General features: G+C 42.6%; 1 protein-coding gene and 1 long non-coding RNA gene across 8 annotated transcripts in view; one reads left to right on the top strand and one right to left on the bottom strand.

Moving 5' to 3' along the window:
- LOC114143663 (SH3 and multiple ankyrin repeat domains protein 2) overlaps positions 1-27,739 on the bottom strand; it is a 187,670-nt gene that overhangs the window by 107,694 nt on the left and 52,237 nt on the right. For all 7 annotated transcript variants that reach the window (XM_028015920.1, XM_028015922.1, XM_028015924.1 and 4 more), the window contains exons 4-6: positions 23,604-23,807; positions 19,167-19,238; positions 4,645-4,753 (exon numbers count right to left, since the gene is read on the bottom strand). In XM_028015920.1, the coding sequence (XP_027871721.1) occupies positions 4,645-4,753; positions 19,167-19,238; positions 23,604-23,807 (385 nt within the window). The remainder of the gene's footprint in view (positions 1-4,644; positions 4,754-19,166; positions 19,239-23,603; positions 23,808-27,739) is intronic.
- LOC114143707 (uncharacterized) lies at positions 6,072-6,860 on the top strand. The gene is made up of 2 exons (XR_003595293.1): positions 6,072-6,282; positions 6,807-6,860. It is a non-coding gene; the product is annotated as an uncharacterized LOC114143707 (long non-coding RNA).

Genomic DNA, 27,739 nt, shown 5'->3' with positions numbered 1-27,739 from the left:
AAACAAAATGCATTTACTTTACGTTTCCATATTATTAACACTCTGCTGTGATTGGTCTGCAGCTGAGTGTTAACCAATCAGATGTTTGTTTTCAGCAGGAGTTATGAAGTTATTTCATTATGTAGTTTAGCACAGAAACCCAGAAATAATAGTAATAAAAAAACATTTAATTACATAACATAAAACTGGATGGTAATTCATTATAGATATTATATGATAGGGTTGTACTAATTTACATACTTTATAATGATATTTGGTGAAGAACAGAATAAAGATTAATTTAATTTAAAATAAATATCTGTTATTCCAAGTTTCAGTGCAACAGCAGCGAATACTCACACAAAGATAGAATATAAAGTATTTATAAAAACTGAATCAAGAATAAAATACTGTACAGTAAGGGCAAATTTCAAAGTAAAAGCTTCCAGGGATAACTGGAACCAAAGGACGTTTCCCTGACTCTCCCTTCATCCTGAAGTTTATCTTCAAACTTCACTTTTCTTCCCTTCAGGTTTTTGATCTGATAAAGCAGGTCATCTGATTCTCTATTAATTATGAGGCGTAACAGGAAAACAGCACAGAGGTGATTAAAGCAGCGCTGATGATGCTAAACAAGGTCATCAAAACAAGACACTAGTAGACAAACAAACGTCCCAGTTCAACATAATTAGCTTATTATGGCACCAGCAGCCGGCTTGGCCTAGAAATGATCAAATTAAAATATTTGACAGGAAAAAGCAGCTTTATAAGGTCCAGCTCCCAGGAATCTAATGTGTGAAATGTTTGAAAACATCTTTGAAATAAAAGCTAAAAACTGAACTTTGTTCCTGAGATGAAATTAGTCAGGAGACGGAAATACTTTCAACTCATAAATAATAAAAGAAGCAGCAGATATTAAAACATAAAGAGAGGCTCAGTGTTTGTGTCTGCAGGTGGAAGCAGAGTCTGCTCCGGCTGTCCTGGAGGAAACACTCTGGATCAAGGTGAAGAAAACAATAATGCTCACAGAAATAACTTCAAACTGAATACAAAAATAATGAGAAAAAATCCTGAAAATTATCCAATGGAAATCTGATTTTGCTTTTTAATTCAACAGAATTATAAAAAATATAATAAAGTAACAAAACAGGCCTGGACAAAAATGATGGAATAGAAAAGATTGAAAACAATTTGAGCAAATGGACATGTGAACCTCAGGTGTTCACATGTCCAGGTGTCTTTAAGGTGCCGAAATGACAAACCTGCATGTTAAAGGTAAAGACAGTCAGCCTGCAGCTCTGACCTGCTGAACATCTGGAGAAGAAACGCTTCACAGAAACCTGAGCAACGGTGCAGAAATCATCTGATTCCCTCCAAAGGTTGAGCAACAAAATATTCACTTTGCCCAGAGTTTTGGAAACTAGTTGCTGTTTTTAATGAGAGGAGTCTGTTAAAGTTGATGCTCTGTGTTATTCAATGAAATTCTCTCTTCAGCTTTTCACATTACTAATGTTCTAGTTTATTATTGCTTCTGTCAGTTTAAAGTTATTACAGCGATCACTATTGGTGTTTCATTAACAGAGCGGCTGGTTGGTTTTGGTTACCAGAGGTCGTTATTTCACCAGCAGCTCAGCCTGACTGCTCCTCATCCTGCTGTTCACCTTCATCGGTCCACTCAACGCAGCTCAACCGCAGCGCACAGAAACTCCTGACACATTCACTAAATAATCATAAATAAACAGAATTATGCGCCTTGGCGCTGGAGTGAAGTCAAAAGCTCTTAAAGCAACAAATGATGGCAGCGAGTTTCTGGATCCTGAGGCAACAAGATGAAGGTGGAAACGTTTGAACACGTCTGGAGCCGATCAGGAAACCGATCCAGAGAAAAACAATTTATTCTCCTCAAATCAAAGATAAAACAGAAAGAAACGCTTTCAACTGGGCAACATTTCAACTGGGCAACATTTCAACTGGGCAACATTTCAACTGGGCAACATTTCACCTGGGCAACATTTCAACTGGGCAACATTTCAACTGGGCAACATTTCACCTGGGCAACATTTCAACTGGGCAACATTTCAACTGGGCAACATTTCACCTGGGCAACATTTCACCTGGGCAACATTTCAACTGAGCAACATTTCAACTGAGCAACATTTCAACTGGGCAACATTTCACCTGGGCAACATTTCAACTGGGCAACATTTCAACTGGGCAACATTTCAACTGGGCAACATTTCAACTGAGCAACATTTCAACTGGGCAACATTTCACCTGGGCAACATTTCACCTGAGCAACATTTCACCTGGGCAACATTTCACCTGAGCAACATTTCAACTGGGCAACATTTCACCTGGGCAACATTTCACCTGGGCAACATTTCAACTGGGCAACATTTCAACTGGGCAACATTTCACCTGGGCAACATTTCAACTGAGCAACATTTCAACTGGGCAACATTTCAACTGGGCAACATTTCAACTGGGCAACATTTCACCTGGGCAACATTTCACCTGAGCAACATTTCACCTGGGCAACATTTCACCTGAGCAACATTTCACCTGGGCAACATTTCAACTGGGCAACATTTCAACTGAGCAACATTTCACCTGGGCAACATTTCACCTGGGCAACATTTCACCTGAGCAACATTTCACCTGGGCAACATTTCAACTGGGCAACATTTCAACTGAGCAACATTTCAACTGGGCAACATTTCACCTGGGCAACATTTCACCTGAGCAACATTTCACCTGGGCAACATTTCACCTGAGCAACATTTCAACTGGGCAACATTTCACCTGGGCAACATTTCCTGAACGGCTGATGTGGACGCAGATAAAGCTGATGGAGTCCAGAGAGTCGAACCTTCAGGTCCAAATGAAATGAAAACTTTCCTGTCATCTGAGAACAGACTGTGGACCACCAGCTAACCGTCCAGTTCTGGTTCTGCTCAGCCCAGGTAAGATGCTGTAGCTCAGGTTTCAGATCCTTAGTGGACCCAGATGTTCTGTCCAGTCCTGAAGCTCCAGAAGCTGAATGGATTTTACCCTCCAGGCTGCGGTTACCACTGTTCATCTTTTCCTTCTACACTTTTTCCTTCCACTCAACTTCCTATTAAAAAGTTCATGAGTTTTCGATATTTAATTTTCTCACAATTTTCAAATTTTCTGAAACATTGACTTTTGGGTTTTCATAAAGACAGAATCATCAATGTAACATGAAAACCTTCTTCCAATATTTCACTTCAGATGTGATAAATCTATAAGATACGAGTTCCACTTTCTGAAAAGAATAATAAAAATGAAGGTATAATAATTTACACTTTGTGTTTTAAATATTGTTCATTTCTGTACTAATTTAGTCTTTTTTTGTTCTGTTGCATTTTGTTTGTCTTTGTATTTTTCAGCATTGTGTGTTTTTCTTTTGACATGTGAATGGAAGGTTAAAAATTCCCAGAATAAATAAATGAATCTAATTTAAACTAATAATTTTGACCTGCACAGAGAGTTAACTGACTTAAGAAACAGACGATGTGTTTAGGGTCCGTCCGGATCTCTGTGTTTCTCCTCTGGAAGCAGGAACCACCTGCTCCGCGTGGCTCCTCAACGCGCTGACATCAGGACTCGGCTCATTACCCAGCAGCCCCCTGGGCCGCCGTGTGGGGAAACTCTGAGGATGCTGCTTGTTCGTTCTCTTGTTCATTCATCAGCAGAGAAATGCTTCACTGCAGCCAGCAGGGCGGCGCTTCGCCTCACCGGATCCACATCAGGTTCATGTTCCTGGCGTTACATTGGGCACCATGAAACAGCAAACAAACTGGACGACAGCGAATCCATCACCTACAACCAAAGGTCCGTCAGATGAACTCTTGTTTCTGTAACTCTAACCTGTTTTGGTCGGTGCTTTCACAACGGGATCGCTGTGTTTACATCTACAGGACCGAACCGAACCAGGAGGAAACCAGACGGACCTCAAACTACCTTCAGATTAGTTTTTGCTCCAGGAACATTAGTTTGGTTTCACAGTCTGTCCTCTCTGTGTCACAACTTTAGAGTTGTTGACTTTAACAAAGCTGAACTCGTTTCCAGATTCAGGCAGAAGTTCTGATTCTCATCATGGATCCAGTTTGTGGTGTTCATGGACAGAACCTTAGGAAGCAATATTAAAACTAATAAACAATCCGGTTCTGGTCCAGATACTTCCTGCCTCAAACCGATCACCATCAGCTGCCTTCCAGGCCTGGACTGTTTTATTTAAGATCTCTGCAGAGAGAGAAATCATATCAGGCTGGATGAAAAAATGCTAAACTTCTCATTTATTTACAGAAATTATAGAACATTTAGAGGCACAAAGATTTGTGTCTCGAACATTTCAGCTCATGGTCTCACATTGTGACTTTCTAACATCAGGCAGATGAAGCTGTGGAAACAGGCAGGAGCTGCTCTTATAAACTGCAAAGTGGATTTGAGAAACTAAATGTGCTCAGTTGAAACATGACTTTTTAAAAGAAATCATGTTTTTTGATCAAACGTTTCTAGGAGGAGGAGGTTTTTCTGGGTCTGGGTTTCCCTCCAGAACCAGAACCATTTACTTTTCCAGAAGTCTTTCTTTCTGTTGCTCTGTGAATCTCTGCTGTGTTTGGGTCCAGCCTGCAGCCTTACCACCAGTATCACCGTCGTGGTAGTTTGGGTCAAGGCCTCGCTCCAACAGCTTCCCCACTTTGTCCACCTGGTTCTGCTGAATCAAGTCCATGAACTTCCTCAGGTTGGCCTGCACACACCAGAGCACAAACGGGTCATCAAACCAGAATGCTGAGACAAAAGGATCCATCCTGGGACTTTCACAAAGACTGAGATACAATTAGAGATATGGGGAAAGGTCACAAAAGGTCAAACATAAAAGTATAAAATGGCGTGGAATCGAGTTGAAGGGACAGACAGGAGGACGGGGAGGAGGGCGGACATCGGGGGACAGGACAGGACGGAGCGGCTCCTTTCTGCTCGGCTCGGTTCTGTCTGCTTCCTTTTCAGGCCGGGAGATAAAAATAGATAAGAGAGCAGCTCCCAGAAGGACAGGAGAGAATGAGCAGGAAGAATGAGAGAGCAGGAAGAGATCAGAAACAAAAGCTGCTGCAGCAACAAGCTGAGGAGGAAGAAGGTCCAGCAGGTCCAGTTACTCTGATTATGAATATTTACTGTGCAACTGATCATCAGGAATAAACTGAATGAATCTCTGGAATCCATCACAAAAACATTTTATTAAGAAGCTTCTTTGTTCTCCAAGGAGATTTTATTTTCATGATTTCTTGTGCAATTTGATTTTGTTGTGTCTGAAATTAAAGACAAAAATGTTACAAGATCTGCTCTGCGGTCCATCGGCAGGAGCCACTTCTTAATCATTCATAAATGTTTCATTTATTATTCTCTAGTTCCAGTGATGACTTCAGTAAAAACTGGGTGAATAACTTTCAGTTTCAGTTTACAAATGGTTCTGAGACAGAAAATCTGTGAAAAGATCGATCTCCACCTCCAGAGTCAGGAGGCGTGGCTGAGCGCTGTCAATCACTCTTATGAACGTGCTGATCATGGTGGAGAAACACCTGGCCGTTACAGGAAAACTGTTGCTAACTAGCCTTAGCATTTATTGCCAAAGCATCGCAGAGAGCAAAAGGGAGGGTGAGCAGCGTGTACCTGAGCTTGATTGACAGCAATAAAACCCGCCTCCTGGCTCTGATTGGCTGTTTCTGACCAAGCCGTGTATTTCTGTAGTTAGCACTGGGAAAAGGAACAGGAGTACATGTTGGTGGTACAACATGGTGACCAGTGTTGTATAAAGTACTGAAATCTCAGAGTCAAGTAAAAGTATAGGTACCTCTCCAAAATATGACTTTGGTAAAAGTCCAAGTCACTGACTGAAATGTTACTTGAGTTGAAGTCTTAAAGTATCTGAAACTTCTTGTACTTAAGTATGGAAATTACTGTAAAAATGGATGTACTCAAGTAATGTAATGAAAAGTACAAGTAAAAAGTAAAACAAGGCAAATGCAGCTTGAATGACATTTTTTATATTTTGGTAAACTTGTTGTATAAAAGGCGCTGATATTTCTGTATTTTATTTTGTAATGTTGGTTTAGAGAGTATCCTAGGAAGTGACGTAAGTCGGAGTTTAGTGCTGCGCTCTGCTCATGGGAGCAATTTAATATACTTCCGGGTCAGTTTGCTGCGTTCTCAGCATGTGAGACCGCATTCATGGTGTAGCCTTGAGAAGTGATGCTCCGAGTGTTAAGTTGATGACGGAAAGTAAGTTACCGCATTTAGCGTGCTGTTTGTTTACTCTAGATTCAGTTTGTTATATGTGTAAACTACGGGAGAACAGGTATGCGATGTTGTGGGGCGTTCTGAGCGCTGGGAACTCAGTTGAGCCTGCTCAGCATTCATAGGTTTACCTTAAATCTTATTATTTGTAATTGCATTTCGGCCAGCAACTGTTATTGCTTTCAATTGAGTTATTGCGGCAGATATATTAATTAAAGGCATGCGCTGCCGCTGTTGTGTAGGGATTTTATCTGGCCACATGATGGCGCCAAAGTGCCTCTTATGTTAAATCGAGCCAAAGGGCTGTCTGTGTTCGTGTCTTTTTCACCGAAGTTGCGCCTACTGATGTAACCTTTACGTGAATTGAGTTATTTGTGTATGTTGTGGATTTACATGCAAATGTGGATGGTTGAGTTTATTTCTTATTAGATATTTTGTTTGAGTTTGTATTAGTGGAACCTCTGTTCCTGTAATACATTAGCCTAATGGCAATTTATTTGTTATTACAGACTGCTGGCAACACTGAGCATCACCACGAATAAACCAGTTCGCATCTAAGTCAAGTTTGATCTCATGTCCTCCTTCCTGTATCCTGACCGATACACCATCCTGTTTGCTGGAAATAACCTAAGAACCTAACCTAATTAACATTGGTCCTTCGAGCCGGATAGAAGCTATCAGGATGGAGCCAGACAGAGCGTCATTCCCTGATGTGAGACCTAAACGGCAGTCACGCCGACCAAGCCGATTTGATGACTTTGAAGTTGAGTACACACATCATTCCATTAGAGAAATGCCACATTGGAAAATCCCACCGCCTATCCCAAGACATGTGGAACACCAACCTCAGTATAGCACTGCACCACCTCGCTACGGTGATAGTGATGTAACCTGCTCTCCTACTTCTCCTCAGCTGGAGAGAAGTGAACAAGGGAGGAACTTTAGGGATCTCACACCTGAGGTTATCCCCTACAACCTGCTGGAGTCGCCCATCCAACCCTCTCATACAGGATTCAGAGCTTTGCAGGTGGAAAGAGAGAAGCTACTTCAATCACAGGAAGTTCTACAGGAGGGCCTGAGAGAACTTAATGAAGCAAGGAGTGATATCAAAGCACTGATTGAAGTTGCTCACTCACTGAGAAAGGATATGGCTCAGCTGACTGCCTCAAAATACCCCATTTATCAGCCCCCTATGAGCAGCTCAGAAAGGGTGTACACCACTAACACAAGGCCGATTAAAGATGAAGATGAGGAGGAGTGGCCTGATCCACCTCCGTGGCCTGAACCGGGAGAGGAGCTGCACACAGGATTCTCCAAACTAAAGGTTGAAGAACAGTATTCAGATTATGGCTTATTGGCAGATTATGGATTATGTCAAGAAAACTGGTATGAGGTTTGAGATCTATCCAGGTACACGCAGAAAAAGGTGCATGAAGGCCTGAAGGAAATAAAGCAATCTTGTGTTTTGATTTATAATGATTGAGTGTTTTGATAATGATTAAGTTGAACATGTATGAATACAATAGGTAAAATGACTGTATGTAAGTAATCACTGAATGATTCTGAAGTGTACGAATCATGATCTGTAATAACATGACAACAATGAAATGATTAAGGTTTGATGATTTATAATAAGTGAAAGAGGTGATTAATGCTTATGATTAATGCTTAATGGAAATCAGCACATAGTTTTTAATGTTAAAAGGAAATTTTAATGTTAAAAGGAAAAGGGGAAAAAGGAGAAGGGGAACTTGTGAGTTCCTGCTGTCGCAAGCAGTTCTGAACAGATGGCCAGACGCACAGGATGGGTGGGGCGGTATGGTTGGCTAAGAACAACACGCTGAGGAAAGGACGGTACTTTCCATCCCAGCCAGCAGACAGGAGGGGCCGACGGGGGTTTCCGTGAAATCAGCAGATGTTCAGGAAACCACGTAAACTAACACTCCCCATACACATACATGGCAGAGAACTGTATATAAGCAGACGGAAAAGGAGAAGTTCTTGTTCTTTGTCTGCGGCACCGAAGTAGAGCTAACACGAAGAAGCAGATCGAGGAAACAACAGCAGACCACACCCTGGAGCCACGGGAAAAGCTGAAGCTTCGTGCCGCCAAAGGGAGACAAGTTCCAATCATCCAACCCGGGTTCCTGATTCGATCGTCGGTCTTACCTCAACCCAAACATTGCAACAGACTTGGAGAAAAGACAAAGGTTCCGGAGGGATAAAGAGTTGGGTTTTCAAAAGCAATTGAGCCCTCTCTACTTTGCTTCTATTCTAAAGAGGATTTTTCCACACAAAGGACAAAGATTCAGACCAAGGTTCTTGGACGTTCCTGTTGCTAAAGATCCACCACAAACTGGGTATGAGTTGAACTTGCTTCCTAAAAAGCTATCTCAGAATCTGCGACATAGGTTAGGGAAAAGAGACAGTAGGGTATGATTATACATGTTGATTTTATTACACTGCTCTTGAATTATATACAATTGATTATTGATTTGTATGTCACATATCCCTGCTTAAGCTTGCTTAATAAATTCATACTCTAAAATTCTAATGAGGTTGGTGGACATTGGAATTAATTGAGTCATTTATTCATTTTTCAGTTCTTTTAATAAGGGTAAAACTAATGTACATGGTTCTAGTAAAGAGGGGGCTTCATGATTTCCTTTGGCGAGAGTAAAATAATGACCCAGGGACTTACATCCAAGTCACTAAATCTAGTCTAGTCGGTTCCAAGAGCTAGTTATATTTTAGAAAGCGAGCTACCGTTAACAGAAGTGGTTATTGGAATTATGCAGCTGTGAGGGCTACTCAGCTGATTGTTTCTTAACTGAAAAGGGTCGTAACTTCTGGATTGGAGGTAGTTAGAGCTAGACGAATCGCTTTCGACACCAGTTTAAATAGATTATCTCTTATAGATCTCTTTTAGGGTAATACCCAGGTCTTAGAGATTTTCCGGACCTGTTAGACAGAGAACTGGTCAGTAGTCAGCCCCAGAGGGTTGTGACGAAGTGGGCGGGGCTAGCTATTGCAGGATAACGGACACTTACAGTACTACCCCCCGCCTAATACAGCATCTTTGCCCCGTAAATCCTTTCTGCCGACACGCATCCCTCAGGAGCACAGAGGAAACGTGTTCCACGCTTCTTCGCAACATGTTGAGCCATCCTCAAAGTGGGCATCAATAAATGCAGGCCTGCTGCAACCAAACCCTGTTCAGGTTGAACCCCATACTTCAGTGACGGGGGCAGCGTGTGAGATGTCGAATTGGCATAATTCAGCCCCACCTCTTTCATCTGAGGCGGTATATAGGGGGCCCAAACCAACAATCCCGAAGTTCATTCATTCAGATCCTACTGAGTTTGCCAGGCTCCGAATGGCCCTGGAGAACCTACTCCCTCGTGACGCAACCGAGCTCTTTAAGTATCAAATACTTGTGGACCATCTTAAGTTTGATGAAGCTCGACTAATAGCTGATGCTTACCTGAATTCACCAAAGCCTTATTCTGATACCATGGCTGCCCTCCATGATAAATTTGGACAACCTCATCAGCTTGCTTTAAGGAAAATTGCAAGTGTCCTAGATGGCCCAGAAATAAGGAGAGGTGATATAGTAGCTTTCCAAAGGTTCTCTCTCCAGGTGCAGTCACTAGTTGGTCTGTTGCAAACACTAGGACTTGAGGGAGAAGTGGAACTGAATTGTGGCTCTCACGTTGCCCGTCTGATAAGCAAGCTCCCTCCAGAGCAAAGAGCTGACTTTCGTCGACATCAGTTCAAACAGCCTGGCACCACCTACACCCTTCATGACTTATCTGAATGGCTTCGCCAGGAGTCATGGTGTCAAGGGTTCGATAGCCAAGCTGGTGGGGAGGGTAGCAGAGAACGGACCTGCAGAAAAGCGGATGCCCATCCCTTCAAACAGACTGTAACAGTCCTACATAATGCGAAAGGACCCTCAGAACACACTTCCCAGTTACCAAAGGAGAGTCGAGTTGGAGGGAAGTATAAGAGCAAAGCCTATTGTGCTTACTGTGAGAGCACAGAACATTATTTCAGTCAATGTGATGGTGTGGCTAAGCTCTCCAAAGAAGAAATAAAGAATTGGATTCAAGTCAACAAACGATGCTGGCGTTGTGCCCGAAATCATCTAGCGGCTCAATGCACACTGAAGAAACCCTGCAGTCTTTGCCAAGGAAAACACCTGCTGGCTCTTCATGAGGTAAATGTCAGAACTGAAAGATACGACATGGGTGTCTCTGCAAAGGAAGAAAGTTGCCTTACCAATTCAGCGTCAGGTTCCCTCTACTTAGATCGACATGGGGTCGGCCATCGTGTTCTGCTCAAGATTGTACCTGTGGTTCTAAGTTATGGGCAACACACTCTAGATACCTTTGCAATCCTGGATGACGGTTCAGAGCGAACCATGTTGCTCCCGGCTGCTGCAAAAATCCTTGGTCTGGTGGGCATCCCCGAGGATCTTCCTTTACACACCGTCCGTTACGATATTCAGATGCTACATGGACGTAACATATCTTTCAGTGTCTCTGCAGCTACCAATCCTGGGTTGCAACACAAGATTGAGGGAGCATTTACAGCTGACAGCCTCAACTTAGCTCATCATACATATCCTGTTGATCAGCTGCAGAGGAAGTATAAACACCTGCAAGGGATCCCAGTGCCGGCGTTGAAGCGAGTCGAACCACTGCTCCTTATTGGTTCAGACCAGCCGCACCTGATAACCCCCATAGAACCGGTTCGGCTTGGCCCACCTGGCAGTCCAGCAGCTGTCCATACTCGGCTGGGGTGGACCCTTCAGGGACCAAGTCTTCTGATGGGGCGGCCAACCCAGCCTGCCCTAAGCTTATACACGTCCTCCCAATCGGATGAGTTATTTAAGCATGTAGAGCGGCTCTGGCAGATGGATGCAGTGCCTTACACATCTGAAAAGGAAGTGACCCGGTCAAAGCAGGATCTTCAAGCTGTGGCTCTACTCGAAGCTAAAACGATTCGCATAATGGTGGATGGCGTGCTGAGGTATGCCACACCTCTCCTCCGTCATGCACAGATGCCACAACTGAATGCACCAAAGGAATCTGTCATGGCCATGCTTCGAAGCACAGAGAAACGCCTACTAAAGGATTCCCACCAGGCTGATGCTTACAGAGCAGAAATACAGAAGCTGATTCATTCTGGGGCTGTAAAAGAAGTAACACAAAACACCTCATCAAAGGGGAGCTGGTACATTCCCCATCATCTCGTCAGTCATAATGAGAAGAATCGCCTAGTTTTCAACTGCTCTCATAAATACCTTGGACAGTCCCTGAATCAGTTTCTACTGCCTGGTCCCACACTTGGAGCCCCTTTACTGGGAGTCCTAATTAGGTTCCGTGAATATCCCATAGCTGTGAGTGGCGATATCAAGGGGATGTTCCATCAAGTACTTCTCCTCCCGGAGGATCGCCCCCTGTTGAAGTTCCTTTGGCGGGATTTGAAGGTGGATGAACCTCCTAAAATCTTTGAGTGGCAGGTCCTGCCCTTTGGGACAACCTCAAGCCCCTGCTGTGCAACATTCGCTCTACAGCGTCATGTGACAGAACACACCCAGCCCGATGACTACCTAAGATTCTCCATTGAGAAGTGTTTCTACGTAGACAACTGTCTACAAAGTGTTAGTTCACCTGAAGAAGCCAAAATCCTTGTAGACCGACTGAGAGAACTACTGAAATCAGCCGGCTTTGAGTTACGTCAGTGGGCTTGCAACGACCCCAGTGTTGTGAGTCATTTGCCCCCTGAAGCGAGATCTCAAAGCCTGGATCTGTGGTTAGCAGAAGACAAATCCAACTCTTCAGAGACGACACTTGGGCTCAGTTGGGACTGGAATACAGACTCTTTGGGCTATAAGTACAGACCTGTGACCTATGACATGCCAACCCTTCGAAACATCTATAGAGTTCTAGCGACACAGTATGACCCTTTAGGCTACCTGTTACCTTTCACTACTCGGGCCAAGCTCCTCCTTAGGCAGTTGTGGGATAAGAAGCATGGTTGGGATGACTCAAACCTTCCATCCACACTCCTTCAAGCTTGGAATGACTGGGAGGCAGAGCTTAAGTTTCTACCTCAGCTTACCTTCCCACGCGCTTATGCTCCTACCCAAACCAACTTAGAAGAGGACATCCGTGAAGTGCACATCTTCGCAGATGCATCTGAGAAAGCCTATGGAGCTGTAGCTTATATGAGGACTGAAGAGTGCGGCGGTCAGGTTCATCTCACCTTCATCCTAGCTCGTTCCCGTGTAGCTCCAAAACGGACCCTCTCTATCCCTCGCCTAGAGCTCTGTGGAGCCTTGGTGGCAGCACAGTTGGGCAGTATCCTGAGGAAAGAACTCACCTCGACTATCAGAAGGATAATTCTGTGGTCAGACTCGACAACTGTCCTCGACTGGTTGAGCTCGCAGTCCTGTCGCTATAAAATCTTTGTAGGAGCCAGGATAGCTGAGATACAGGAGTTGACAGAAAACTGTACCTGGCGCTATGTAGACTCCGAAAGTAATCCAGCGGATGACCTGACAAGGGGAAAGGCTCTGGCAGAACTCAAAGTGCCAAACAGATGGTCAGATGGACCCCCCTTTCTGCTCCACAGTCCCGACACATGGCCAGAAAAGCCTAACTCTGAGCCCTTCTGTGAGGAATCAGAGCTCCGAAAGGCTGTCTTCTGTGGAACAGTAACCACCTCCGCACCTATCTGTCGGGATGAAATGGAGTACAAGACATGGCAGGAGCTCTTGGATGCTTCTGTTAAGGAACTTCAAGGACAAACGCTCTCAACTTCACCTCGTGCTGAGGAATATCAGGCTGCAGAACAGGCTCTCCTTAGGCGAGCTCAACAGGAGTCATTTCCAGAGGAATGTCGTTTACTTGCCGAAGCAAAATCTGTTTCATCCAGAAGTCGCTTACTCACCTTGGCACCTGAACTGGATACCTCAGCAGGCCTTATCAGAGTAGGAGGTCGATTACGACGTCTAGGAGGTCTTGACGGATCGACACTGCATCCTATTGTCCTGGATCCTACTCACCCCTTCACACGTCTTCTCATCCAGAAATACGACATTGATCTCCATCATCCAGGCCCTGAACGGGTTTTTGCAGAGTTACGGAGATCTTACTGGATACTGCGTGGAAGAGAAGCAATACGCAAATACCAGCGCACCTGTCCTGAGTGCCAGCGTTGGAGGGCGCAACCCTCAATTCCGAGGATGGCTGACCTTCCTGCCGCTCGGCTTAGGTTGTACAAGCCCGCCTTTTACTCCACTGGTGTTGACTGCTTTGGGCCCATGATTGTGAAAATAGGAAGACGGCAGGAGAAACGCTGGGGTATCATTTACAAGTGTCTGACAACGAGGGCAGTGCACTTGGATCTCCTAAGTAGCCTGGATGCAGATGCTTTCCTTATGACCCTGAGACGATTTATCGCCCGAAGGGGAAAGCCTGCAGAGCTATGGTCTGATTGTGGGACCAATTTTAAGGGAGGAGATCGGGAACTCAGAGAAGCCTTTGTCAACATGTCAGAGACGCTGCAGGGGCAGCTAGCCTCCCAGAAGATTAAATTTCAGTTTAATCCCCCAGCAGCTCCACATTTTGGCGGAGTGTGGGAGCGAGAGGTTCGTTCAGTGAAGGCAGCTCTCCGAAGCTGTGTGGGTTCCCAACCTCTACAGGAGGAGGTACTTCTTACAGTTCTTCTGGAGGTGGAATCGATACTGAACTCAAAGCCTTTGGGATATGTATCATCTGACGTGGCAGACGCGGACCCTGTGACTCCAAATAGTCTCCTCATGGGGCGGCCTGATGGATCCCTACCCCAGGTGGTCTACCCAGAGATAGAAAACCTCAGTCGAAGACGTTGGCGGCACTCACAGATTCTTGCTGATCACTTCTGGGCAAGATTCATCAGAGAATACCTTCCTGGCTTACAGACAAGACACAAATGGCAATCAAACCCTCCGGCACTTCTGCAGAAAGCAATCGTTATGATTGTGGATCCCCAGCTGCCCCGCGCCTTATGGCCAATAGGTCATGTGATCAAGATTCACCGCAGTGATAATGGACTTATCAGATCAGCGGATGTGAAAGTTGGTGAACATGTCTACACTAGACCAGTTGCTCGGTTGGTTGTTTTACCAGCTGTGCCAGCTGAAGGAAAGGACACTGAGGAGAACAGCCAGAAGCCCCCCAAGACTTGATAAAGCCTTTTATGTTTAGCAAATGTGTAACCACATTTGGGGGCGGCTGTATAAAAGGCGCTGATATTTCTGTATTTTATTTTGTAATGTTGGTTTAGAGAGTATCCTAGGAAGTGACGTAAGTCGGAGTTTAGTGCTGCGCTCTGCTCATGGGAGCAATTTAATATACTTCCGGGTCAGTTTGCTGCGTTCTCAGCATGTGAGACCGCATTCATGGTGTAGCCTTGAGAAGTGATGCTCCGAGTGTTAAGTTGATGACGGAAAGTAAGTTACCGCATTTAGCGTGCTGTTTGTTTACTCTAGATTCAGTTTGTTATATGTGTAAACTACGGGAGAACAGGTATGCGATGTTGTGGGGCGTTCTGAGCGCTGGGAACTCAGTTGAGCCTGCTCAGCATTCATAGGTTTACCTTAAATCTTATTATTTGTAATTGCATTTCGGCCAGCAACTGTTATTGCTTTCAATTGAGTTATTGCGGCAGATATAGTAATTAAAGGCATGCGCTGCCGCTGTTGTGTAGGGATTTTATCTGGCCACATGATGGCGCCAAAGTGCCTCTTATGTTAAATCGAGCCAAAGGGCTGTCTGTGTTCGTGTCTTTTTCACCGAAGTTGCGCCTACTGATGTAACCTTTACGTGAATTGAGTTATTTGTGTATGTTGTGGATTTACATGCAAATGTGGATGGTTGAGTTTATTTCTTATTAGATATTTTGTTTGAGTTTGTATCAGTGGAACCTCTGTTCCTGTAATACATTAGCCTAATGGCAATTTATTTGTTATTACAGACTGCTGGCAACACTGAGCATCACCACGAATAAACCAGTTCGCATCTAAGTCAAGTTTGATCTCATGTCCTCCTTCCTGTATCCTGACCGATACACCATCCTGTTTGCTGGAAATAACCTAAGAACCTAACCTAATTAACACTTGTCAAATACACTTAAAATAATGTACACAACCAAGTGCAGGCAAAATTAAACCTGCTAATAGATTGTTCCAGTTTTAAAGAGTAGCACATGTTAATGGTTTTGAACTTGCATGCCTTTCCTATATTCGTTAAATTCAGTCTAAAATGCTATCGCTATGGCTTCTGTCCCCCTTGAACAGAGGAGTCTAGGTAGCCTGATACAGTCAACATTAGGGCTCAGCTAAATACACCACGTATGGAACTGAAACAATGCCAAACAAAGTTCATTTATGGTCAACGTTTCACAATACAGTAGTGTCTAGTGACCAAGCTATAGTTACTGAAACAGGAGGATTATAACCATTTCATAAGACGTTACCTCGATGTGTTTCTTCAAGTTGGACGGGGAGTTTTTGTAAGATAGAATTTCCACATCTTCGGGCAGGAATAACATAAACTGCATGCGGTACGACGAATCTTTAACACCCACGAAAGAGTGTATTGTGTTTAATAAGGCCATGGGCTCTCATCACCAGCTGGTGGTTCCCCTGAAGCCGTGTCCGACGTAGTTGCAGTCGTTGTGGTCTCCGTCTCCTCCTCCATGTGACTGCTGCTGATTGCGAGACTTGCTTTGTGTTTAATGGGGGACACGAAACAGGTGTATCCTATTGGTGACGAACAAGCCCAGGCAAGCAGGCTACCGAGTTTGTTGCAGTCAATCAGTAGGTGGGGTCAAAACACTTGCGTTTCTCTCTCTCGCCTTTTTGTAACGAGTAACTAAACCACACATTGAAAATGTATCGGAGTCAAAGTACGCAATTAAGTTCGGAAATATAGTGAAGTAAAAGTGAAAGTCATCAAAAATTTTCATACTTGAGGAAAGTATGAAGTACTCCAAAATATACTTAAGTAAAGTAGTGAAGTATTTTTACTTCGTTACTATACAACACTGATGGTGACAGTGTTGAAAAACATATTTTATAAAAGTTTCACACTCCAACTAGAACTATTCATACCCAGGAATACTAAGATTTTAAAATAATTAAACACCTATTTTTATTTACTGCTAAACTTCCTGAGGCACTGCTGGCGCTACTTAGCGTATTGAGCTAACACGTTGCCTGAATGTTGTAGCTGGCTGACAAAGCTCTGAGTAAATACTGATTATTTTATCATCAGCTGCACTGAAAGCAGAAAATCATCCGAAGTGACTCAGTTTTCGTCAGACTGACGGCTGCAGTGACTCACCAGCGGTTCAATATCTGGAAATGTCAACGGATCATGTTCTCGGCCCCCAGTGTGTCCCGTGTTTTATTTAATGTCCCCGGTCCAGCCGGTCCCCTGAGTGTCTCTGCAGGTCTGATGAATCAGAATGAGGAGGAAAGTGTCGTCTCCTCCCTGCCTGTGTCCTCAAACAGGGAGCCAGTCTGGACATTGATCTGCTGCTTCTCTTTCTACCTCACAGCAAAGCAACAGGATTAGCTCCTGGAAATGTTGAGCTAAAATATCACCTTTTAGAACCAGAAATATCCCAGAGAAACACTTCTTTACATTAATAACATTTTTAAACTTGACTGTATGTATTTATGTCCCTGTTCCATATTTATGAGCATCTTCCTCCTCTTGCGTTTTTCATTTTCCTCTCTGGTTGTGTTCCTTCCCGTCTCTCTTCCCTGCAGTCGGATGTGAAATTAGAGCTGCTGTCAGACGGTTTTACCAGGTCCTGTAGGAGAGAGCTGCCACAGACATTTATGCTTTGGCTGCACAAGAAGATTACAGTGGCTGCAGGACAGCAGCCCAGAGCTGGAACCAAACAACCAGGAGGCTGGAAACTCATTTCAATTCATATAGGAGGAACGGAGTCTGCTGTTCATCTGCCAGGAAAAAGAGCGTTTTTCCAAATAATTATAAAAAAAGAGGACAGGAGAGATGGATAAGAACTGTTCTCCTTATTTCATTCCCTGTTAGGAAGTTTGAATGACCAGAAACGAACCCAAAGAGTCTGAATCCAACCAAACAGGGAAGATTTTACATAGAAACTGTAATCTGTGATTCTTTATGTGTTATTCTGGCAGCGCGTTCGGTGTGAACAGATTTGTCTGAGGTGTTCAGATTGCACTTTCCAGAGTCTGTCAGACTGAAGTGGGAGGAAGTGGGAGATCTTTCTCTGTCTGGCTGCTCGTGCTAGCTCTTCGCACCAGCAGGGGGCAGCAGAGTCCACAGAGGGCCGGGAACAGCCGAACCTTCAGCTCGTATTTAAGATTCCAACTTCTTCATGTTAATAATGAATCGGTTTATTAAGGAGTTCCACAGGCCTCAGTGTTTGGTCTTATTGCCTTTAATCCAGGAATATTAAAAATATTGACTGGTATGAAGTAAATATCTATTGTTATGCTGATGATGAACAGATTTTTCACTAAGCCTGACTAATCAAATCAGATGGATCAATAACTAATTCCAGTAAGACTGGACCCTTCAGAAGCACATTAGCTGTCCCTGCGTTGACCAGATAATTGCATAATTTGACATTTTGAAAATAAATTTTCTGACTGGGGACATGCCAATTATGAAAAAAATCATTTTCTGTATAAAGTTTTGGCGCTATGATGATGTGGTTTCTTTGGTTTATTTTGCAAAACTTTAATGGAAACATTTTTTTGCATCACATGAGTCACATGATCATCATCCAGATGTTACTGCTGGCACAAACCATGAGGAAGACGACAGGAAGTGGTAGGAGGAAGACGGCGCTGCGTGTTTTTAATGACTTATCATGTGAACAAACTTATTCACATGTGATTTTAACTGCGTTTCTTATTTCATTTCAAACTGAAATTGACAAATTGTGGATTGTAGACATTAGCGGAATATAACAAAGCTTTGAGACGTTTGTATTGGAAACACCAGAACTGGCTAGTAAAATATTTCCTTGGCTTCACTTTCCCTTCCACTGCCAGAGCAACGCGGTCGCAGCTGGACATGTCCACAATATGTATTAATATCAAAACAATATCATTATCACAGTTTTAGCAACATATAACACAAACCAATTTCACTCACCAACACTGAGATGTCAGACAGGAAATGTCACAAAACACCAAATCAGAGTAAACAAACATGGCCGACGGTGGAGAAGCAACGGCGATAATTTGTGTTTAACAGAATAAAATACAAAGACGTCTCTGTTGTGCTGGAGCTCTGGGCATCTTAAAGGCTTGACTAATCAATAATGTGTATGAACTTTAAATAGTTCTGATGGATCCTAAATGTTCTAAAAGCAGAAAGAGAGGCAGATATTTCGGGTGTCAGGTCCCCTCCAGTGGAACCAGTGGAACCAGTTCACAGTTCTTCATCTTTCTGATGTAAATGATGAGTGTAATTTGGGATGTTACAAATCTTTTTATTATTCAGAACACTTTGTTTTATTTTTCTCAGAACAAACCATAATGTGCATAGCAACCTAACTTAGCAACAGCTAATTTAATTGCAGGGTGTAAAAATGAAAAGATAATTTGCAGTAAGTGAAAAAAGATGCATGCTGTTTTTGTTTTTCCTCCAAAACGAAGTTGCAGTAAACATCTCTGTCTGGGGCAACATTAATTAATTTATCTACCTCTCAACCTTCAGCTGACAGTCGCTGCTGACTCTCATGATGGCAGCAAACTTTAAAAACACGACTTTTGCAGAAACACAGTGAAGGTCTCTAATGTCCATCCGTACCTTGGTGTGAAGTTTGGCAATCTGCTTCTCATCGATGTTGGGCTGTCTGTAGACTCTGCTCTTGTAGCGAAACTGTTGGAGGATAAAAATGGTTAAACATCTTCAACATCTGTGTTCATGGTCACTAATCTGCAGTAAATAACCTTCCCTCAAATTAGAAGTGGAAATTTCTCATCTGTAGAAATCAGCATCACTCCACTGACTGACACGAGAAAACATGCTAAACGACGACATCTCTAACATATAAAGACAGTTTCTAAACTGCTCTGCATCTGAAACGTACTGGCTGTATGAGAAATCGTTTTGGGTAAGTCCAGTGATTTTTATCTTCCTGCTCAGAGTTTAGTAATCTCTCCCGTTCCTCCAGTGAAGAGCTCAGGTGGATTTCCACATCAGTCTAAACTGGTTCTGCTGATTCTCTGCTCTTTAGTCGCCTGAAGTTGAGCCGAGCTCTCTTCTCCACCAGCAGCTTTACTGCTAAACACCTCATTGATTTAAAGCTTCTTCTTCTTACCATCAAGTCTCCCCTTTGGGTGGGTCATCGGTTCTGACCCGATGTGGTTCTGGGTCAAATCCAACTTCAGATTTCAGAGGTAAATTGATTTATGTTTCACTGTTTAATAACTCATCATTTGACTCCTGTGTAATTTGTCTGGAACATTAATCTCTGGTATCCTGTTACAACAAACATCATGAATGGGCTCTTTGCTCCTCAGCTTCCGCGTTCGTTTCCGATCTATTGAAAAAGTCTCTTTCCACTGGGTGTTAGCAGGGCTTGTCCAAGGTAACAGTTAATGATGAACATCGATCCGAAGCCCCGACAATAAGCTGGAGAAAAGGTTTTATGATGTTCGCCTCGTTATAAGTTCACAGATACGAAGGTGAGTTTTACTTTAAACTTTGTGGCTAACATTAGCTTTAGCTTATGCTAGACATTTTTCTTGTAAAAATGTGCTATTTAAGTATCTAAACATTTTTCATCCATTCTAACGGACAATGTTTTTACCTTGTTTTCAAGTATATTACGTGGTTTATTGTCGTTAGTGTCAGAGACCAAGTAACGGGGATTTTATGGTTCAGGCTTTTTGCTTCTGCAGCCTGAGGAACAACAAGCCCATAACTTAACAGTAGAGCAGCTCTGGTGTCAGAGTTCTAGTTCAGCTGACTGTTCAGGTTCAGTTGTTGCTTTTAGAAAAATATGGCCGTGTTCCTTAAGGTCTCCATGTTATTTTGCTTTATTAGTTTAGCATGATTCTTGTGAAGCAGGACGGTGTTTCCAGCAGTGTGTCCAGGCGGGTCAGTTGCTCGGCTGTCTGGTTCTGGTCTGCTCTCTGGTTCCCATAAACTCGTTCAGGCTGAATACAGAAGTGATTCCATGGAAATAACACAGGAGGCTCCTTTACCTTCTGCTTCAGGCTGAAGAAGTTGATCCGGAGTGAAGTGAAGGCTGTAAACTTTGCTGTGCGGCGTTAGCTTTAACTGGTAGCTACGAATATTTACAAGCCACCATCTTCTTAATTCAGGATCGTTTGGAAATCCTTGAAAACGTAAAAGCCCATTATATTAGGAAGACAGCAATGTTCATAGTATTGTTTTATTTGCGTCTGAAATAAGACTTTGTCTTTTCTAGCTGTCATGTAACTCAAAGCGGAAAAAGAGAGCCGCATTTGCGCATGCGGTTGTGACGTCAGCGCGGCAGGTGCAAAGAGCCAATTTGGGACTAAGCTAACAACCCAAGCATAATGAATAAAAACAGCAGGTGGCGCTACATCACCCCCTGCTGATCTGGAGTGGAACTGCACATCCATCAGTCATAGTTGATTAAAGACGGTACAGATCAGCTCCACCTGTTTGCGTTTCAGAATTTGTAGGTTTTCTGTGGAACGTAACTCCAAATTGTTCGAGGAGAATTTGTGTATTTGCACATTTTTTCATAAACCATATCTAAAGTATTTGAAATAAGATGCAGCTTGGGCTGAAATACACAAAGCTGCATGACAAGATAATGGCTGGCATTTGTAAACCAGTCAGTCCATATTTTTCCTTGGAGATGATTGACTGTCGTGAAAAACCAAGGATGTAAAGGAGGAGCTGAGACGGTTCCACTCGGTGTAATAATGGATATTAAAATATATTTGGTGTTTAAAGTATTAGATGGGCAGTTATAAGCACATTTAGAGGAGATTCCAAGTGTTTGCGGTATTGAGCTCTGGAGTGGCTGTGGTTCCTAATCTCTGTGAGTACTGGGTTCTGGAAACGGTTCTGGAAACGTTTTGTACTCAAACCGATTCCTCATTTGAGAAAATTAGAGACAAATGTTTGTGCTGCTGCTTATCTGCTGCCGATCCTGTAAATAATTGAGAAATATTGCACTTTGCATGACTGATGTGTGATTTCTCCATCTGCAGAGATCTTTCACAAAACAGACAGGAAGTAAAAGGCAGCTAGTTTGGGATTAGCAATCTGGTTTTAGGAACAGAGATTATCAGTTTGGGGCTGAAATGATCTAACCTTTTGTGAGCTTTTGAAATTATTTTCCAGATTTCACGCTGTAAATCTTTTTTGTGCAGTTTTGAAAATAATTTCAAAAACTTCAAGTGTCTTTGACAAATACTCTTTAAAGGGAAGTTATGATAAATTTCCAGAAAATGTCAGCAGTCCTACCTTAAACATGCAAAGCAATAAAATTCTGTCCTGGTAGAATAAAAATAAACTGACTTGAATTTGGGTTCAGACGTCAGCACCACTCAGATAAAAGGATGTTAGATTAGGATCATATTAAATGTCAAATCTGTCTGATGAATATTACAGATGTAACGGGGGGTAATAATCAAATAAAAGATTTTCCTGCTGCTGCTGAGGGAATCTGAAACTCAAATGTTCTCCGGCTTGATTAAAAGCAATCAGCTAACGGACTCCAGCCGCTCTGAGGACAAGCAGGTAAAACAGACCTGAACTGTGGATGATGAGGAAGCTGCTATCGGTGAAGCTGCTATCGGTGAAGCTGCTATCGGTGAAGCTGCTATCGGTGAAGCTGCTATCAGTGAAGCTGCTCTGTGTGGATAATCTGGATCAGCCCAACGCAGCTGAAGTGAGATAAGATGTGAGCTGAGCTGGGAAACGCTCCACGCTGCAACATTTCCACTGATTCACCCCAACCAGATGACACAAACGCTTTGGTGGTTTTAATAATTCATAAGGAACAAAACTCTGAGGAGTTTCTGAAAATTAGGACTTTCATTTTATCGATTTATGAAAGAAAACGTATAACATTACCAGATGAGAGATGATTGTCAAACTGCAGACCTCTACTGCTTCCCTTCATCCTTCCATCTTCTCTCCATCTGTTTTAATCTACATAATAATCTATTCTGTTGTTACCGTCTCACCCAGAAGGATCTGTAATATATTTTTGTAAAGAAACACGTCAGGAAAACCCAGATTATGTTCATTAAAATCAAAAGATTTGGGATCTAAGCAAAGTCTCAGTGATAAACCCTCAGATGTTCTTTTCATGCTTTGAGTTTTGAGGTTTAATATTCATCTTCAGGTCCAGTTAGATCCCAGTAACAGCCACAGAACCACACACCGCCTCCACAGATCATTCCTGTCGTATAACTCAACCAGTAAAAACACAAAGTGTGTTTTCACAACATGAGGCTGGGACTGTGGAACCAAAGGGGCGTGGCCAGTCCCTCTACGGGTTCGTTATCAAAAGAAAGTGTTTCTTAAAGTTGTTCTGCGGTCCCATCTAACCATTACACCTCATGCATAATTGGTGACAATTATGCATTTTATTGCATTAAGCAGTGAGTCGACAACCTTTGAGTGATGCAGAGCAAGTATAGATACTGTATCAAACTCAAAATGTTATGAGAAAGTGTTTTAATGTAGGAATAATTTTTATTCTGTTTTTTGCTCCTACAAACAGAAGAAAAATCTAAATAAGTTACGGAAACTAAGTGTTTTTTAATCAGATTTTTATTTTTTATTAACTTTTGTTTTAATTTTGACTTTTGTTAACCACTCACTGCTTTAGTAAAGTTTTTACTCAGAGAGAATCTGATTGGTGTAGCAGACCCTTTCTAACAAACAGGAGAAGAAACAGTGATCTGACCTGCAGAGGAAGTGGAATATGATCATTATTTCTGCTTTCATCTCTGACATCAGAGCCAGACAGTCAATGAAACGCAGCAAACTGCCACAAAAGGCCTTCATCTGTATTTCTCTGGACTATTATATAGTTTCAGCTGTTTAAGTTAGAAATTATCAGCAAATTACTTTGAAATCCGACTGAGATTCTCAGAGGAAACATCTTGTTTTGAAATACCATAAAGAAACTTTACCAACCAAACTCCTCATCAAACCAAGAGTCCATAAAATAACTGGTTTACAAATTCAACCACCATCAAAGCTCTGATTGGACGGGCGGCTGACCTCCAGGCAGGGGACGCCCTTGCTGATTGGCTGCGGGTATTCTCGGAGGAGGCGCTCTTCGTCCAGGAACTTGCCGTCCCTCCCGTTGCTCGCCGGCTGGAAGAGTCCGTAGTTCAGGACGTCCTTCAGGGTCTGATTGAGCGAACACAGGATGCGCTGTTTGGCGATCCAGACCGTCGCGTCCGGGTTGAACCGCATGCATTTCTGACAGCGACCCGAAGGAGAAAGCATAACAAGGAACACCAATAATTCAATATTAATTATTCAGCTAAAATAAACAGGAATGAAAATTTGAAGAAATCTGTAAGGGAGCAAAAACCTTTCCACAAAACTCTGTATTCACAGAACAAAAATACAAAATCATACCAAGTATTTGTGCTTAATTTCTGTCTTAGTTCGCTTTGATTAAGACAAAACTATCTAAGAAGTAACTTTTCAGAAGGATAATTGAGCTTCTTTTAAATCAGTAATTCCTTAATATTAATAAAAAAATTCTAGTTCCACTGATTATTTCACTTACAACATTTCCCATGTAAATTTCTAGAAAATAAAATTGTAGAAATTTCTGGGTTTCAAAAGTTAAAACTTTTTGTCCAAATTCTTTCTAGGAAATTTCTGTGATTAATCTCAAAGTTTTTTGGCAGAAATGTTTTCCCTTTGTTTCTATAATGGCCCTAATAAGCGTCACAGTTTTGTTTTATTCAAGTGTAATGAGACATTTTCATTAGAAACTGGACACAAATACGTGGTAATATTTAGTGTTTCTGCAATGTGAGGCCCAGTAGGACCAGTTAACACGTCCACCCAGTCCCAGTTCCTGTGAACGGTGCCAGTGACGGGTCACTTTACACACTGACGGGTCACTAAGGGTGTAACTGACAGAACCTCTTGGCCCACTCGCCGGTCCTGCTTTCAGCTCGAAGCGAAACAAACCAACAATGGCGGCTTCCTGCCTGGATGTGGGAGGATTAGCGGCATTCAGGAGCGTTTCCAGCTGGATGTGCTGCAGCGCGGCGTCTGGAGGGACGAGCCGCCTGGATAATCCCATCTCCTGGCAGGAAGTGGGTAGACTCCGGGACGAGGATGGAACCAGATGTCTGGATCCGGTCGGGTCGAGACAGAGGTGTAAATTTAAATCGCTTTCCATTATTGTTTCCGACTCAGACACAAACAATAGCTTCATTAGAGACACGTTTTAGGTTTTAATGAACAGGAGGTAGCAGTGCTCAGTGTGAAGGACAGAACTGGAGTTTAGAAACTTGAAAAAAAGCGACACTTTAAAAAGATAAACCTCTTTTAAATTAAATAAACCAACCAGCAGTAAAACTCCAGACACTGAAACGAAGACAAAGTTATCAGACTTGAGGACTGGATCAGTTTTACCTGACAGACCAACACATAAAGGTAAACAGTTGTTAAGTGAAAGGACAAGAATATCTATAAAGTGTGGCAGGTATTTATAATTAAACCCCTTCATTCTGAAACTCCTAAATAAAATCAGGTGCAACCAGTTATCTTAAAAATGAAGCTCTGTGAGTTTCATCAGCTATGGGATTTATTCTGCAGCCATTTCTACTAAAGTCTCAGCCGTTCTTCAGAGAACAAGCAGGAAGACCGAGGAACCAACACACAGATCAGGGAGAAGGTCAGAGGTTTAATGCACTTTCATCAGTGCAGACAGAGTCTCTGCATAGTTTAGTCTGCTCAGCTTCAGCTACAAGCAGTAAGATTTACTAAAATGTAATTCTCAATAGATAAATTAATAGTCATTTCTTTGACTTGCCTGAAATCCTTTGCACATGTGGATTCTACAGTGTAAGAACAGACACAAACCTAAACCTGAAGTGGTGTGTTGGCTTATGCAACTCAAAACACAACGGAGATCTGAAGCTGTTATAAAGGGTTTGATCATCTGTGAACATCTAGAAAACAGCTGCATGAGTTGATGGCAGCTGGAGTCACATGTTCTGCAGAGAGTTCATGCTGGCCTGAATTATTCAGCAGATTTCTGAGTGGATGGCTCCACTTCATGCTGAGGTCCAGCAGCACCACAGAGCGGTCAGAGCTCACATGTGAAGCAGCGCACAGCACATGTGTTCATAAAACATGTTTTACTCAACAAATCATCACCGCCGCGCTGATTTCAGGAGCTTCAGGAGGTCACCTCAGGGTCAGCGCAGACCAACACAAACACTCTGTCTTATTTACAGAAACTCTTTTCTCAGGTCTCTGTGGCAGCTGCTCATGTGTGTGTGTGTGTGTGTGTGTGTGTGTGTGTGTGTGCGTGTGTGTGTGTGTGTGTGCGTGTGTGTGTGTGTGTGTGTCTCTGTACTTTTAGGTTTCACAGCAAGAGTGAAAAGATGTGAAAGGAAAAACAGCATCCATGTGGAAAACAAGGTTTCCCTCAGAGCTCTGAGGCAGCCATGGCTGCACAAGCAGGATGAAACATTTTTCCTTCCCAAAGACCAGAACCCGTCCAAACCAGAGCTGCAGCAAGGCCGGCAACGGCCACGCGTCAACGTCAACATCAACGTCAACTCCTGCACAGCCGGAGGATGAACTCTGGATGCTGCATCTTTGTGGCTGCATGAGCTTTCAATGTGTTTCATAAAGGCAACAGCTGGCAGGTGGTTCAGCTGCTCCATGTTTCAGTTCTGCTGCTGAGCTCTAATTTCAGCTGATCACATCATGTTTTACTCACTGGTCTCAGGTGTTTATTTAGCAGCCAGAACTCAGCCTGCCAACAAAACCCAGACTCTTCAAAAGCTGCATTTCATCACAAATGTTCAAAACTTTGTCAATATTCCACTGATGACAAAAAAACACAATTTTGCAAATGTAATAATTCTATTAAATAAGAAGCACAATTAAAATTAGACGCAAATAAGTTTGTTCACACAATAATAAATATAATACATGTTTAAAAATTTAAATTTGCATGAAGTTATGATCCTTTACTGCTGGGATGCATTAAAACATGCAGACAGTATGACGTAATAAATGCCTTCCAGTTTTACCATCTGAAAAAATAAAACCTTCCCCCTTCCTCCCCTCTGCTTACGATCAGACATTTCACTTGGCATTAAAATTAAAAACTACACCACATGTCTCCCACTCATGATTCACACTCTTCAGTGTTTCATCGGGGAAACGAGGCAACGTGAATCCTGTTGGTCACACCTCATTAAAGTCTTCACATCTGAACACAAAGAGGTGAGAAAATAATGTGACAACTTAGGAAAAAAACCCAGGAGTATCTTCAGAAACCGATAATTAGCATCATCATTCGAATGGCCAGAAGTTACGTTTATATGAAGAGAAACGGGGAGAGGACTAATTAGAGATGTTTATCAGTGCTGGAAGAATAACTTACTGAGGAACAAAGGAAAGTGGATTTGTTCACATTTTCCTTGTTTTTTTATATCTGGTCCAGCTGAATGTTTCTGACTCATTCGTGTTCAGCTCAGAGTTCAGGAGTAAAGAAGAAGCTGAAAGGAGGCAGCTGCAGTGAACTGATTCTACTGAGATCACTGAAGACAAGAACCGCAAACATGTGAGACAGAAAAAAAAACGCTTTACCATCTGGAAAAACATCAGTTTTACTCACACAACCCTTTACTTTAACTACACCAGTTTGAACCGCTGAAATGGCAAAGAGCCAAACATCAAAACCCATCAGCATCTTCAGGACGGAGGGAGAACCAGGGATCCAGAATGACTCAACCAGCAGCAATAAAACCAAATACAAATGAACATTCACTAATTAGCATAACACCAAAATCACACTAACTGTAGGGGAAATATTCAAACTAACAACTTCTATTTAGTTTAGCATCTGACTGACATTAAAACACAAATATTAATATTTCTTACACAACTGGATGTGAATTCAGGCATTAAGTGTTTTAAGATTAGCTGAAAAAAACCAAACAGATCAAGTGGATTTAAAAATAAGATTCCAAACGTAATAAATTGATCTCCAGCAGATAAACTGGACACGAGTCATGAAGCCCAGAGCTGAAGCTGAATATTTACCAAGTCTTCAGCTCTTTGGGACATTTAGGGCAAAAACTCCCGTCTTCTGTCTGTGAAAATAAAACTTGTGTTTTTGAGCTAAACTGGGGCGGAAAAATGAC

Source organism: Xiphophorus couchianus, chromosome 4 (genome assembly GCF_001444195.1).
Source record: "Xiphophorus couchianus chromosome 4, X_couchianus-1.0, whole genome shotgun sequence".
In the NCBI taxonomy this organism is placed as follows: domain Eukaryota; kingdom Metazoa; phylum Chordata; class Actinopteri; order Cyprinodontiformes; family Poeciliidae; genus Xiphophorus; species Xiphophorus couchianus.
This window is presented reverse-complemented; position numbering and strand designations above follow the sequence as displayed.